The 14,605-nt window shown below is 33.5% G+C and overlaps 1 protein-coding gene across 1 annotated transcript in view; it reads left to right on the forward strand.

Annotated features, from left to right (window-relative positions):
• The window catches only part of LOC143227368 (neural cell adhesion molecule 2-like), a 46,194-nt gene extending 32,001 nt beyond the window's left edge, over window positions 1–14,193 (forward strand). The window contains exons 7-12 of the mRNA XM_076458823.1: window positions 1,765–2,055; window positions 5,041–5,337; window positions 5,578–5,727; window positions 8,248–8,387; window positions 11,954–12,143; window positions 13,842–14,193. Of these exons, the coding sequence (XP_076314938.1) occupies window positions 1,765–2,055; window positions 5,041–5,337; window positions 5,578–5,727; window positions 8,248–8,387; window positions 11,954–12,103 (1,028 nt within the window). The 3' untranslated portion in view covers window positions 12,104–12,143; window positions 13,842–14,193. The remainder of the gene's footprint in view (window positions 1–1,764; window positions 2,056–5,040; window positions 5,338–5,577; window positions 5,728–8,247; window positions 8,388–11,953; window positions 12,144–13,841) is intronic.
• Window positions 14,194–14,605: the final 412 nt, after the last annotated feature.

Genomic DNA, 14,605 nt, shown 5'->3' on the forward strand with positions numbered 1-14,605 from the left:
AAATGACATTTTAAAGGGGAATAATTTCATATGAAAAATGTTCTTGATTATATATACTTTAATAACAACTTATGCAAAACTGGAAGAAAATAGAGTGATATTTGACTAATAATGGTCATTTTTTCAAAATAGACAAATAAAATTAGTTTTGCAAAAATGAAACAAATGATGCATTTTGAGTTTCTTCCGGTTCGTATTTTATTTGTTGGTAAAGAACAAAATACAACAGGTAAAGCACATTAATTATAATTGTCAAGGACGTATAAATCAACAGGTAATAAAATAATCAGTGATGTCGAGAAAACCCACTTGTAGAGAAATATATATGTAAAAACGGCTCGTTTGGGTTGAGAAAATATTTTACGTAGAAGAGCGAACAACGTTTCGACCTTCTTCGGTGATCATTAGGTTCACAAAGGTCGAAGAAGGTCGAAACGTTGTTCACTCCTCTAAGAAAAAATTTTCTCAACCCAAACGAGCCGTTTTTACATATAGGTAATAAAATACATTATCCATCCATAATATCTAAAATACATAAAAGGTGTTTAGTAAGTGCTACAAAAAACTTATAAATTACAACACCTATCTTTAAATGGTCATCGAAAGATGGATTTTACACACTGTATATAGCAGGGCTTGGCAACTTAGTAACATTCAAACTAACACGGGTAACAACAGTGACATCGGGAAATTTTTGTATGCTGTACAACGATGTAAGTAACGTTTGAAACAAGATTTCTTCGAAAACAATCAATCAACTTCATTATTTTTACGAAGATGGAGAAATTTTATTTGAAATTCGCTTAAAGCTACACGAGGGCTATCTGCGCTAGCCGTCCATAATTTAACAGTGTAAGAATAGATGGAAGACAGCTAGTCATCTTAGGCTACTCTTTTTTCAACGAATAGTGGGATTGACCGTCACATTATAACGACCTCACGGCTGAAAGGACGAGCATATTTGGTACCATGCCGGGCCTCTTGATGTTAAGTAATTGTTTCTCATACTTTATATTCTAATATTACTCTGTACTTGAGGCCCAGCATGGCCAGGTAGTTAAGGCATTCAACTCCTAATCTGAGGGTCGCGGGTTCGAATCTCCGTCACACCAAACATGCTCGCCCCTTCAGACGTGGGGGCCTTATAATGTGATGATTAATCCCACTATTAATTAGTAAAATAGTAGCCCAAGAGTTGGCGGTGGGTGGTGATGACTAGATGCCTTCCCTCTAGTCTTACACTGCAGAATCAGGGATGGCTAGCGCAGATAGCCCTCGTGTAGCTTTGTGCGAAATTCAAAACAAAAAACCATCTACTTTCTTTTTATCAAAATGTTTATATGGTTAAATATATTACAGTTTTCGTATAGGAAAAGAATGTACTCAAATTATATATTTAATGAAAATAAAATGTCAACACAGTTGTGAACACGTTAATATTATTATGTATTTTGAAAACGTCAAGTGTATTTCCCGTCGCTCAAATCTATCACCTTTAGTCATTATGTTTATATTTTGTGAAATGAGTTATTTTCGTACGAATCTTGCTGCATATTTGATTATAATAATTTTACGATGTTAGATTTATATGGTGTTAAACAATGTTTCCTATACAGAACGATTTGGTAAATGTTGCTGAGAAAATTGTGTTTACATGCATTAGTATATCTTCTATCATTTTGTACGTAACATTAATTTATTCATTAATGCTTTTTATTAATTAATAAACATTAAAACATTCATTATGCTGGTTTTTCTGTACAGATACTCCGCGTTGCAAGTATAAACAAAGAACAAATGTTTTTGGAACTAAAAATCATCGACCCGTGGACGTTACGTGTGAAGTCGAGGCAAATCCACAGGAAGTAACATTTCGATGGGTTTTCAACAATTCACGAGAAACCTTTGATGTTATAACTTTTAAGAATGTTAACATAAAAAGTGTGGCAACCTACACTCCTCGCACAAAGTTCGATTATGGAACTCTGCTCTGCTGGGCTACAAACACAGTTGGGGTTCAGTCCTATCCGTGTATTTTCTCTGTCGTACCCACAGGTAATCAAATACTGAAAATTAAAAACTTCCAAAAAATGTTTTTTCTCTTTTGGTTATTCATACTTGTGCTGCTAAAATACATTTCTGATAAGCACACATCCAGCCTATACTTTTGTATCCGAGAATTATGAATATTATACACAATTATTAAACATGCACTTTATATTCTGTACAAACTCCTCAACGGAATTAATATATGGTCTGGCTCATTTGCAGATTTTATAAAAAAAATAGTAACAGTATCATTAAAATGGAACACAAAATACAATTAGAACTGTCAAACTGAAAAATTTATATTATGTTAAACATTTGCATATATAATTTATATTATGATCCAGGTTCTATGGACATCATGAAAGATTTATTAGACCAGAAAACAATTTCATCCGACACCAGCAGAAAGTTGTTCAATTTAGTATTTTGCTAATCACAATAAAACTTTACCAAAACATATATAATGACAAAATATAACTTCAGTCATGTGTCAGTTGATATTAAACATTTAGTACTTGGTTAGTTCTCCTGCCACCATAATAATCTCCGCAAGGCGACGTGGTATACTTAACTTATACATAAGTTATTGATATAATCCACACTGATTTCATCCCATCTTGTCACTAGAAGGTGGTGCAGCTCAGCTACAGTAGCTGGGTTAAGGTCATAGTTAGCAATTTTCTGGCTCAGTTCTGCACAACAGTTCTCAATGTGATTACAATCTGGAGACTTTACTGGTCATGGCAATCTTGTAATATCCTCCTTGTAATTCCGAACAATACACACACTGTGAGTAGTGGCACTTTCTTCTGGAATACAAAGTTATTGTCATAGCATATGGCTGAAATATCGTCTTCATTTGATTTTTGTAGGATATGATACCAACGTTTCCCTGGAGAATATAAATAGCAGTTTTTACACATTTATAAATAACTGTCAAGACATATACTGCACCAACTCCCGTGTATTCGAGCTTTAACAAACTGGAAACAGGGCTCAACTGAAAATATGACATGTTCTCAGTGTCCCAACCGTAAGTTGGCATGTTGTTTTGCCCAAGTAACATGGTGACGGTGATGAATTCTGGTTGATATTGGTTTGCAAATAACCCTTCTTGAAAATTAACCTTATTTGGTCAGTTTCCTGTTCACCGTTCTTCTGAACACCCAGAAATGAACGTGTTTATGTCATTCCTGTCGTAAGGTGTTATAAGACCTCTTTCGACCTTGACGTGTTAACCTGATTAAAACATGTTCGTCTAGGACAGTAGTTTCGTCGTATAGCAGCATACTTTTCTGGTTCTACATTTTCTATAGTCCGATGACGTTTAAAATTTGTGGATATAGTATACTGGGGGTACCGGTTTTTTGGCAATGTCCATTTCCTTCATACCATTTATGAATAGTCAAACAATATGATGCCCTATAACTATTTGTACGTGTTGATGCATGACTCTACACCAATTGTCTGAGCAAAGTATTGATTTGTTTCTAAAAAGATTGTACCAAAAGTACATTCTTTTATAGAAAACAGGTGTGTATGTGTGTTTTGACGAACACAAGTTCGAAACAACCTACAAACACCAGAATAACAACTCCTACATTTTTATCCCATCATACGCTATCTTCCCTGTTGCTACTCGGGTATTTGCTCAAAATAACATCAATATAGAAAATTATGCAAACATTTTGGCAAATACTATTTATATATATTAATTTATTGCGGAATTAATTCCGACTACTCGTCGTGCTTCTATTAAACTTGTCGTTTTCTAATAATAATAAAAAAATGCCATTCTGTATTTTGTATGACTTAACGCCATTGATGAAAGTGATTGATGATTTGCTGAGACTCCATAATGTCTGCACAACACTAAAGATTGGTTTCGTATTTAGCATATATATATGTACAGTGTTAGAACGTTACCCGTTGCTACTACGTTGCCGCTTCTTGTTTTCTTGAAGTAATAAAATTCCCTTGTACAGTAGGTTTATCAATAGAAATGATAACAAATATTATTTTTTTCCCAAATAATATTTTGAACAACATACTTGCTTACTTAATAAGTTACTGAATAAAAAGCAATGAAAGTTGCAGCGAAATCTAATATTTTCAGAATATAAGAAATGCTAGAATGCATGAAAAAGTTTAGTAAAATCTATTACTTAGTGCGAAAAAGCTAATCACACTTGTCTTGTAATTTATATTAAGTTTCTGAACATTAGATGAAGTTATAGATTGAGTCTGTATACTCCTTAAAATAGAAAAAATAATCTGTTTATGTACCATTTTGCTCATATATTCAAGAAAACAAAGTCCTATTTTCCTAACCTGTTTAACCACCAATTTGTTTGTGTGTCCAGAAATTTGCTAATTACACGGTCCCTAATAACATGTGAGTTGCATACACAAAAATTAAATAAAAAATATTTTTGATATTCCAGCTTGTCAATTAATGCTAGAGTTTCCTAAAGGTCTTAGATGAAAAAGTGTTTTGTAACAGGCAGCAACATAAAAGTGTTTAGTATAATTTTTCAGTAATACACGGCCCATAACCAGTTCGGTGACCAGTTGGTTAAGGCCCAGCATGGCCAGGTGGTTAAGGCACGAGATTCGTAATCCGAGGGTTGCGAGTTCGAATCCCCGCTACACCAAACATTCTTGCCCTTTCAGCCGTGGGGGAGTTATAATGTGACGGTCAATCCCACTATTTGTTGGTAAAATAGTAGCCCAAGAGTTGGCGGTGGGTGGTGATGACTAGATGCCTTCCCTCTAGGCTTACACTGCTAAATTAGGGATAGTTAGCGCAGATAGCCCTCGTGTAGCTTTGCGCGAAATTCCAAACAAAACAAGTTGGCTAATCTCTGTGACAGTCTGATGTTATTGTTAATCGAACTTAGAGATCGTCGTTTTAGGATTCATTGAAAATCATTTTTAAAATATAATATTAGTTTAACTTGTATTTATAAAATGTTTGTTATTTTATTTTAGGGCCCCCAGAAAAGCCAAAGAATTGTAAAGTATGTAACATTACAGTTGACTCAGTTGAAATATTCTGTAAACAAGGTTACAACGGAGGATTGAAGCAGTATTTTGTTTTGGAAGTGCATGATGAAAACTTACGTAGCCTTCGAGCTAACCTTACATCCTCTGTTCCAGCATTTCTGTTGCGAGGTTTAGATGATGGTTCTAAGCTGAAGCTAGTAATTTATGCCGTCAACATTGAGGGAAGAAGTGATCGAAGTGTTATTACCATCAATACAATTTCAGATTGGGTTGGCAGTGCTGGTAAGATATTTATATGTAATACCAGTGAAATATATTTTACTACGCATTGAACTTACGTAGTTTAATCTTTCGTATCAACACAAGGTGGTGAAACTATGACAATAAAGAATTTAAGCTCAAACACTGTGCTAGAATTGTAAACATATTGTTTAGAAGCTTTCTGTTTTATTTCTAAAATGCAACTAAATAATTTATTTCGGGAAATTAAAGGATTTGAACTTTTATTTATGTACGTTATAGTGCTGTCCAATTTAGATGACAATTGGAATGTCACTTTGGGCCCTCTACCAATGATTCTTGGAGCAAGCCTTGCTGTGTTTTTGGTGGTAGGCTTAAGCCTTTTTCTCGTGAGAAATATTCGTTCTAGGAGACAAGGCAATCAGAAACCAGGTAAAAGCTACCTTATTTTAGTACAAATAGTTTACAATTAGAACTTACTAAAGATATACAGTTGTCAATTGCAGCTGAAAGCGTTTAGTACATAAACATTAAACTCAGTGCATATCAGAGGTCTTCGTTAGCTCAAACGTCAAATCTTGAGTGATTGTAATGCTAAAAAAATCAGTTTATATACCTGTGGAGAGCACAACATAAATAGCTCGGTAGAGTAACGCTTGGTTAGAAAATAAACTAACGAACAATCATATTAGACAAGAAAACAGAAAGTAGAAGCAAATCTAAGAAAAACTGCTGAATGCTGGGTTATGGAGTTATGTAAGTTGATGTATGTCATTTCTATTAAAGTTTGAACATAAAAAAACACTTAACTAGTTTTATATTTAACACGTTGACTGCCACAGCACCGACGCTAGTACCTTTGGCGTTTTACTCTTTGTGCCAATGTAACATTGATGATGTATTCCAACTACTTTCCCATCTGCTATAGAACTGATCTAGCGTGCGTAGAAAACTCCTTCTCAGACCTATTTGCTCTAGTTGAAAATAAAAACGAAGCATTATGTAGTATGCACCGGTCACACATTTGGAATGAATTTGAACGTACAGTGACTTTGCTAAATCTTAAATATATATAAAAACGTGACTAAGCAAAGCATTTTATTGCAAAGAAACTTAAAATAATACAAAATATGTGTTAAAAAGTGAAAGCTAAACTAAAGTTTCAATTTAATGCATAATGAAAACAAAATACAAAAAATGGAAGTGAAAAAAAAGAAACATTTTGTATGAAATTTTTTAAAAAATTAATGTAAAGAAACAACTGAAGAAATGAATTTGTGGTTGTAACACCCTTGGAAGTGTTCTGAGCAAATGAAAAATGGCTTGTTTGTGTAATAAGTGCACTAGGTGGAAACTCATTTTGCCATTTTTCTAACAACTTTTTATCCTTCTACTTCATATTTCTTTGAATAACGTTTTAGAGCGTTACTATACCTAATAGGAGTAAAAAAACAAGAAAAAATTACTTAATTACCATTCGCCTAAATAAAATGTTCCACCTGGGAACATTAAAAAAATTAATAATGTGGCTTTAAGGAAATGCATATGAAATGTTTGAAATTTGTCACTGGCAGTGTTAATTCAATTTGTGTATATAAATTTTAAGCTCATGGCATGGATAAAAATAGAAATAGGAAAAATCTTTTAGTTTAGAATATAATCCAAATATCTGTAACTTCTCTACGCAAAATATAATTATATGTTATTAATACTGTTTTTATAACAATTTAGTTAAGTAATTAAACATGTCTTACTCTGTTACATCACAGAATATTAGTCTGTCAAACTACATTAAATTATCTACTATTTTAGCGTATGGAAAGACATGATGTAGCTTTTATGATTTTACAGTTAATAAAATGAAGTGAAGTATAAACGTTTTTTGTGTGTTCGTATGTCATTTATTACAAAACTAACATACTTTCGAACAGCAAGGCTGTAATTTCTAATTACGATGAACGTCTAATCACTCTAATGTGTCATGCTCAGTTTCACTCACTGAAACCATGTGAAAAGTTCAACAATCGTTTTGTTATTATTCCTGAGTTCTAACGTTTTATGGAATATTAAAGCCTTTTGATAACTGTCTGGATCACGTTTTAAAGCTCTCAAATCTTTTTGAAGAAATGGTGACGACAATTAGTTTAAAATTTACTACAGGTAATGCAAGTTATACAGTAGCTTTTTCTATAGTTTCATCTTTAGTTTACTTGCTGATTATAATCAGTAGTATTTAATTATAAATTACAGCTTTTACAGAAGGTAAGAATTGATTTTAAAACAGGTACGAACTTTTGATTACCGGTATGATAATTCTCAAGTACATAGATTTTAAAAGTAAAAAAAAATTATTTAAATTTTAAGTTAACTTGTTGTTAGTATTTTATAAGGTTCTTCAAATTACTTTAAGTCTTCGATATTATATGAAGCAAACCACTGGTGTTAATGCGTTCTGCAGATAAAGATATATTCTGTTATTCCCTCAACAGAACATAAATACGACTAACCTAAATATCTTAAATTGGCCTAACTTTGTGATATACTGTTGAAGTTACAGCTTAAAATATCGTTAGCAATATATTAGCTTACTCAGTTGAAAAAGTAAAAAAATTATTCTAATCTTTACAACGTAAAGACAATGTATTTAGTTAGCTACATCCACTGCCGGGTTGACTTTTAGTTATGTTATGTATATATATTGATAGGGAGTTATTACCAAATACTTCGGAATTTTGAGAGCAATAACATATTGGCTGACTAGTAAGCTTCACTTCCAAAAGTTATTCTGATAAATGTAGAACGTATTTTTATTTAACTCCACTTTCTGTTTTTGATAAGCTTGCTTTATTATAATTTTAAACGTGTTGAACTTCTAAGTGTTTGCAATTACCAATAACAGCCTTAGCTGAGAGAGATAATATTACATGAAGAAGTTTATATTATAATTTCTAGCAGCGAAAAGTACTATAGAGTTACAGGAAGCAGATAACAAAGAAGGATCGTTATTTATGAATGACAGTGGGAATTGGTTGGAATCTGCATCACGGAATTCTGTTTCTACAGGAAATAACGATTTGTTAAAGATTCGAAAGGTAAGAAATATTTCTTTAGCCTTAACAAAAGGATATATGTAAACACTTAACACGTAAACGTTAAAGTTGGTAAAAATACTTTGTTTTTAATATATACACTGCTGGCCAAAATCTTAAGGCCAATGAACATGAAGAAAAAATATGCATTTTACATTGTTAGACTCAACCTCTTATTTGAGTAGAGCTTCGCAAGATGACAATAAGAAAAGGGAAGATAAAAATAAACTTTTTTAGCATTTAATAGGGAAAATGTGAACGCTACGAAATTAGCCTAAATACTAGCTGGTCAAAAGTTTAAGACAATACTGAAACGAAGCGTTAATCGGGAAACACGTAACAAAATTTAGTCATCTGTGTTCAAGCACTAGCGTTGTCAACATCTCCCACTGACATCTACCGTGTCACATTGGGTAAAAAACATGGCAAAGGCTAAAAAGTTAACAGAGTTTGAACGTGCCAGAATTATCTAGCTGCAAAAGCAAGGTCCCACTCAACGTGCCATCGCTGGTGAGATTGGGCGTAGTAAAACTGCTGAGGGATATGGAACGAGAATTTCAAGTGGTCGGCTCAAGAAAATTTCGCTAGATTAAGGCCCTAACTGACGTAGAATGCAGCTCAAGAACAATAAGACAGCATCTACGAGAGAAATGCTTTAAAAACCGTAAGTGTTTTCAAAGGCCACGCCTCTTTCTACACCACGAAACAGCTCGGTCAAACTTTGTTGAGAAGCACCAAACATGGGACGTAGAAAAGTGGAAGAAGGTTTTGTTCTCTGATGAGAAAAAAATTAACCTGGATGGTCCAGATGGCTTCCAACGTTACTGGCACGATAAGAATATCCCACCGGAGACATTTTCTACACGACACAGTGGAGGAGGTTCCATCATGATCTGGGGTGCTTTCTACTACCATAGAACAATGGCGATTCAGGTTATACAGGGGCCTCAAACAGCAGCTGGCTACATTGACATGTTGGAGAGAGCATCCTTATTGACTGAAGGTCCTCGCTTGTGTGGAAACGAATGGATCTTTCAGCAGGACAACGCTGCAATCCACAATGCCCGCAGGACAAAGAACTTTTTCATGGCGAATAACGTGATTCTTTTGGACCATTCAGCGTGTTCACCCGAACTGAACCCAATTGAAAATGTTTGGAGATGGATGGCAAGGGGAAGTCTGTAGAAATGGACGTCAATTCCAAACATTGTATGATCTTTGTGAAGCCATCTTCACCACTTGGAATAACATTCCAGCCAGCCTTCTGCAAACGCTTATATCAACCATGCCAAAGCGAATGTTTGCAGTTATTCGCAATGACGGCCGTGCAACTCACTACTGAGACCTCTTGTTGGGCATTTTCTACCCTGTTTAGGACTTCTTTTTGGTATGATCTTAAACTTTTGAACAGCTAGTATTCAGGCTAATTTCATACTGTTCACATTTTTCCCTATGAAATGCTAAAAAGTTTTTTTTTTTTTCCTTTACTTGTTTCATCTTTCGAAGCTCTACTCAAATAAGTGGTTGAGTCTAACAACGCAAAATGCATATTCCATTAGCCTTAAGATTTTGGCCAGTAGTGTATATAGTAAACTGAAGTGATGATTAGATTAGATAATTTTACAAACTCGATAGAAATTATTTCTTGTCCAAAATGTTCAGTGAAGGAATACTGAACAACGTGTGCTAATTCTTTGAAATGTTCACACATATTTTGAAATAATAAATTAATTTTATTGCTATTATGTTACATCATGATTCTCAGTGCTCATTTATTAACAAATAACTTTTATCAATTTCTCTTAACTATCATCCATTGAAACATGATGGTTTACTGGAAACCTTTAATACAATAAGTAGGCGTACCATTTGTTTCATTCATCTGGTTGTATATGTAGTTTTTATGAAAACTTTGGTCAAGAAAGTCGTTAAGTTTCTTGCACTTGCGTATATTTTGTTCTATATTATTCGCCTAAGAATCATCTTTGTATTTCTATGGAAAAGGTTTCTTCAATGTTATATTTTCTAACTGCTAACACATATTTTGAAAGGTAGATTTGGAGACATTTAAAGATTTCAGTTTTCTTTATGATCACTAAGAATAGCCAAACTTCACTCGACTTCACTTTGTCTAGGAGAAAAAAGATACAAACGTGTAGATCAAACGAATAGTACGTGTTCGTGCATATTTATTTCTGTATTTAATGTGCTACTCTTTTTGCTTATGCGTAACTCGCAATTACAAAATAAGACCTTGAAACGAAATAGAAGCATACCTGAACCTTGCGCAAAATCAAAAACAAATTTCTTGTATAGTATGGGAGATTACACTTAAACATATATAACAATGTAAGAAAATATCCAGTGCTAAACTATTTTCTTTTCTTTATATTTTTTGTGTGTGTGTTTGTTGCTTGATGTTAATTGGCGCAAAGCTACAAAACGAGCTACCTGTGCTGTATCAACCATGGCTATCGAAACTTGGTTTTTGATGTTATAAGTCTTTGGACTTACCGTTAAGCCATAGGGAGCACATTCAAAACTATTCTCAATCAAGTACTATAAAATAATATACACAGAAACACACATATTACAATTTTTTTGTCAAGAACTGTCTTTAATGCAATACAAAATAAATAAAACTGTAACAACAATTGCACTAATACTGGCATGACCAGGTGGTTAGAGCACGTGACTTGCAATCTGAGGGTTGCAGGTTCAAATCCTTCTTACTCCAAACATGTTCGCCCATTCAATCGTGGGAGGGTTATAAGTTACAACCAACGCCACTATTTGTTGGTAAACGACAAGCCCAAGAGTTGGCAGTTGGTGGTGGCAATTAGCTGTCTTTTGTCTAGTCTTTCCGTACTAAATTAGGGACGGCTAGCGCAGGTAGCTCTCGCGTTGCTTTGCATGAAATTCAAAGCAAACAAATCAAAGTAATTGAGCACCAATCTTGAGAAATAACCCCAAAAGATGGCGCCATATCCACAATTTTTCTAATCCGATTAAATGTGAGAAAAAGAACAAACAAAGATTTATGGAAAATGAATCGATTTGATTATTGTAAATACATTGCAAGAAAACTAATGGTCATCCGAATATAGTGAAGGCATAATATTAGCAATTTAACAATGCGAAAATATTACACGTGTTCGATAATGAGGTAAATATTATTCCGATCTCAATTGAGACAAACCCAAGTATTCCATAAAATTCGTGTTTATAAGTGTGTGTGTGTGTTTTCTTTTAGCCCACATCGGGCTATCTGCTGAGTCCACCAAGGTAAATCGAACTCCTGATTTGAGAGTTGTAAATCTGTACTAGCGGGGGACTTGTACTTTATGAAAACGTTACTTTGCTCTTTTTAAACTTTCGTGATTACATCGCGTGTACCCAATATATTACGACACTAACAAATATTTAAGCAAATACAAGTGTGTATAAATGCGTCACAAACACGCCACCAGTTAAAGCATGTTGGATCTCCAAAAACTCCAGTTCTTTAACTTAGCTTGTAAAAACAAAGTTATAAACAAACTAATTTCAGATTCATTCATATTTTTTAGGTTGGCCATTCTTCAAGGCATGTGGAGGAGAATTTGGTTATACTTTCTCAAAGTCAAACCAAGCAATCAGTTAGAACTCCGCGAAATTCTTGCGCTAAAAAACGAGATTCTTCCTACAACAGGCAAGAAATTAGTTTCTCGGAAGTATGAACTTAGCTGAAAAATATTTCACAGAGATAATAAACAGAACGTAAGTGAAATAAATGCATAAATTATTTTAAGTTAAGAGTTGAAAAATTAATTATATTCATGAAGTAGTGATCGAGCTGCCTAACTTTTATATTTTCGTTCGTAATAACTGTTTAGCAAAAGTTCTGTTTGTGTTTTATATCGGAAAAAGGTATCACACAATTCATATGATTCAAATTGCTTCCAACTAGAAAAAAATTATGATATATTTTTCAACGCTTCCTTTATTTTAACGTCGCATTTCATACATTTGCGTTCTTAAGTTTTCCATGTCATCTTATTATTATTAGTAGTAGTAGAAAATACATCTCCACTAATACACACACTTAAACGAAAGCCTTTTGAAATAATTATGGTTAGGTGTAATTTACCAAGGGTACTAAAGAAATTAATAAACTTTTTGTAATGCACAAAACGATTCCGTTTTCGTTCGGTATGGCCAGGTGGTTATGGCACTCCACTCGTAATCCGAGGGTCGCAGGTTCGAATCCCTGTCACACCAAACATGCTCGCCCTTTCAGCCGTGGGTGCGGTATAATGTTACGGTCAATCCCACTATTCGTTGATAAAAGAGTAGCCCAAGAGTTGGCAGTGGGTGGTGATGACTAGCTGCCTTCCCTCTAGTCTTACACTACTAAATTAGGAACAGCTAGCCCACATAGCCCTCGTGTAGCTTTGCGCGAAATTCAAACCAAACCATTTTTGTTCCTGTGAACTTGAAATGTAAATTTTTAGACATGCTTATTTGAAACGAAACTTTTTTATCAGAGACAGGATATGTAAAATTAATGCAAAGACATGTGTTGTATGCACGTATATTAGTAACCATGAAGTTACAAGTACTTGACATTAAATTAAAATATATTCGCATAGAAAAAAAAAACAACTTAAAACCGCGAATATTTGTAGAGGTAGTTGTATATATTGTTATTTAAGAATGTGATATATTACTCCTTTAGTAAATGATTCAACTGATCAGAAGAGAGAGAGAGAGCCATCAATTCCGCTAATCACCAAGGCAGTTCTTGCTCATGAGATATGACACTTCGTTTTAAGTCGCAGCTTTTCTTTTTTTAGTTCTACCTAATGACATATGTGTTCTATCCATCTACAGCAAAAGAAAAAGTCTGCAGAAGCAACTTGAGCAAATGCGTTATATACTCAATCATTTTCTTTACTGAACATGTCATTTGTGGATCATTTACTTAGAGAAAGTACACTCAGAATGAATACAACATGAATATTTCTCATGATTCGTTTTTGTAATTCGAAAAGATGTGGAAATATTCATTCATGAAATATTTGACATATCTTGTTTATAATACACACTTACATGTAGGGAAGAATAGAGAAATTAAGTAAACTGGTTGAAAACTTAATTTATTTATATCGTTTAACAACCATACATTTCATATTCTTACACATCGATTGTGCATTCTAAATATTGAAAAGAAAACAACTTAACACATTTCTAGTCATAAGGTAATACAATTTTAAATGTTTATTCGATTAAATAACCGTAATCTGTGTGGAACGTATATTATTTTCATACGACTTAAATTACTTTTATTGAAGTATTTAGCAGCTACATATATATTGATGCAAATGAAGATTAGAGAAAGGTATACAAATTTAGCCACATAATGTAAAGAGAGGGTGTGAAAATAGCATCTTCTTATTTTTAATGATGTTTTTACAGAATTATTCGGAAAACAAGCCGAAAACAAAACAACAAGGAAGAAACGTCACTAGTCAAAGCAAGATATCTTGAAGAATAGAATCCATTCTGCCGTAGAGATTCAGCATCTGTCAGATTTACGTTATATTCACGAATCTCAGATTAAGATAAAAACAAAACAGTAAACGAGTTGTTACGAGGCTTGTCTTATGCCAAAAGGATGTCGCCTCAGTGAGGGGTCATCAAGTGATAGTGAGGAGGAACAGGGAAGAGGTAGACACAATGATGTCATCATAAATGATGACGTAACAGCTCTTGAAAACAACTTAAATGACGTATAAGATGTGAAATCTGTTACGTATTATAACTTATCTCGGACGAGCCTTCGATTTATTATGTTATGTAATTACGTGTTACGATTTCAAATAATCGGAAATTTTAATTTTAATTTAAAATTTAACTGAATTTTCATATGTATCAAATTTATTATATTTCCAACAAGATTGATACACACAATTTTCTTTCATAACACAAATATATTTTAATTTACAAACAAAATTACAATTTATAATAACGGTTTTTACAAATATTGGCTTATATACAAGAGTTTTGCAAACTTAAAAACTATACTGAGTCCTAGAACTGAATATTTTATCGATGGTCCACGTCTACAAGTAAATTACTTTTGAGTTGATATTGTTATCTCTATTAGATAGGTGTCTTTTCTTAGTTGGCATCACACCGCTTACTCGCTGACTTTTTACTGATGAGGATATTTAATGTCA

This window comes from Tachypleus tridentatus, chromosome 9, assembly GCF_004210375.1.
Source record: "Tachypleus tridentatus isolate NWPU-2018 chromosome 9, ASM421037v1, whole genome shotgun sequence".
Classification (NCBI taxonomy): domain Eukaryota; kingdom Metazoa; phylum Arthropoda; class Merostomata; order Xiphosura; family Limulidae; genus Tachypleus; species Tachypleus tridentatus.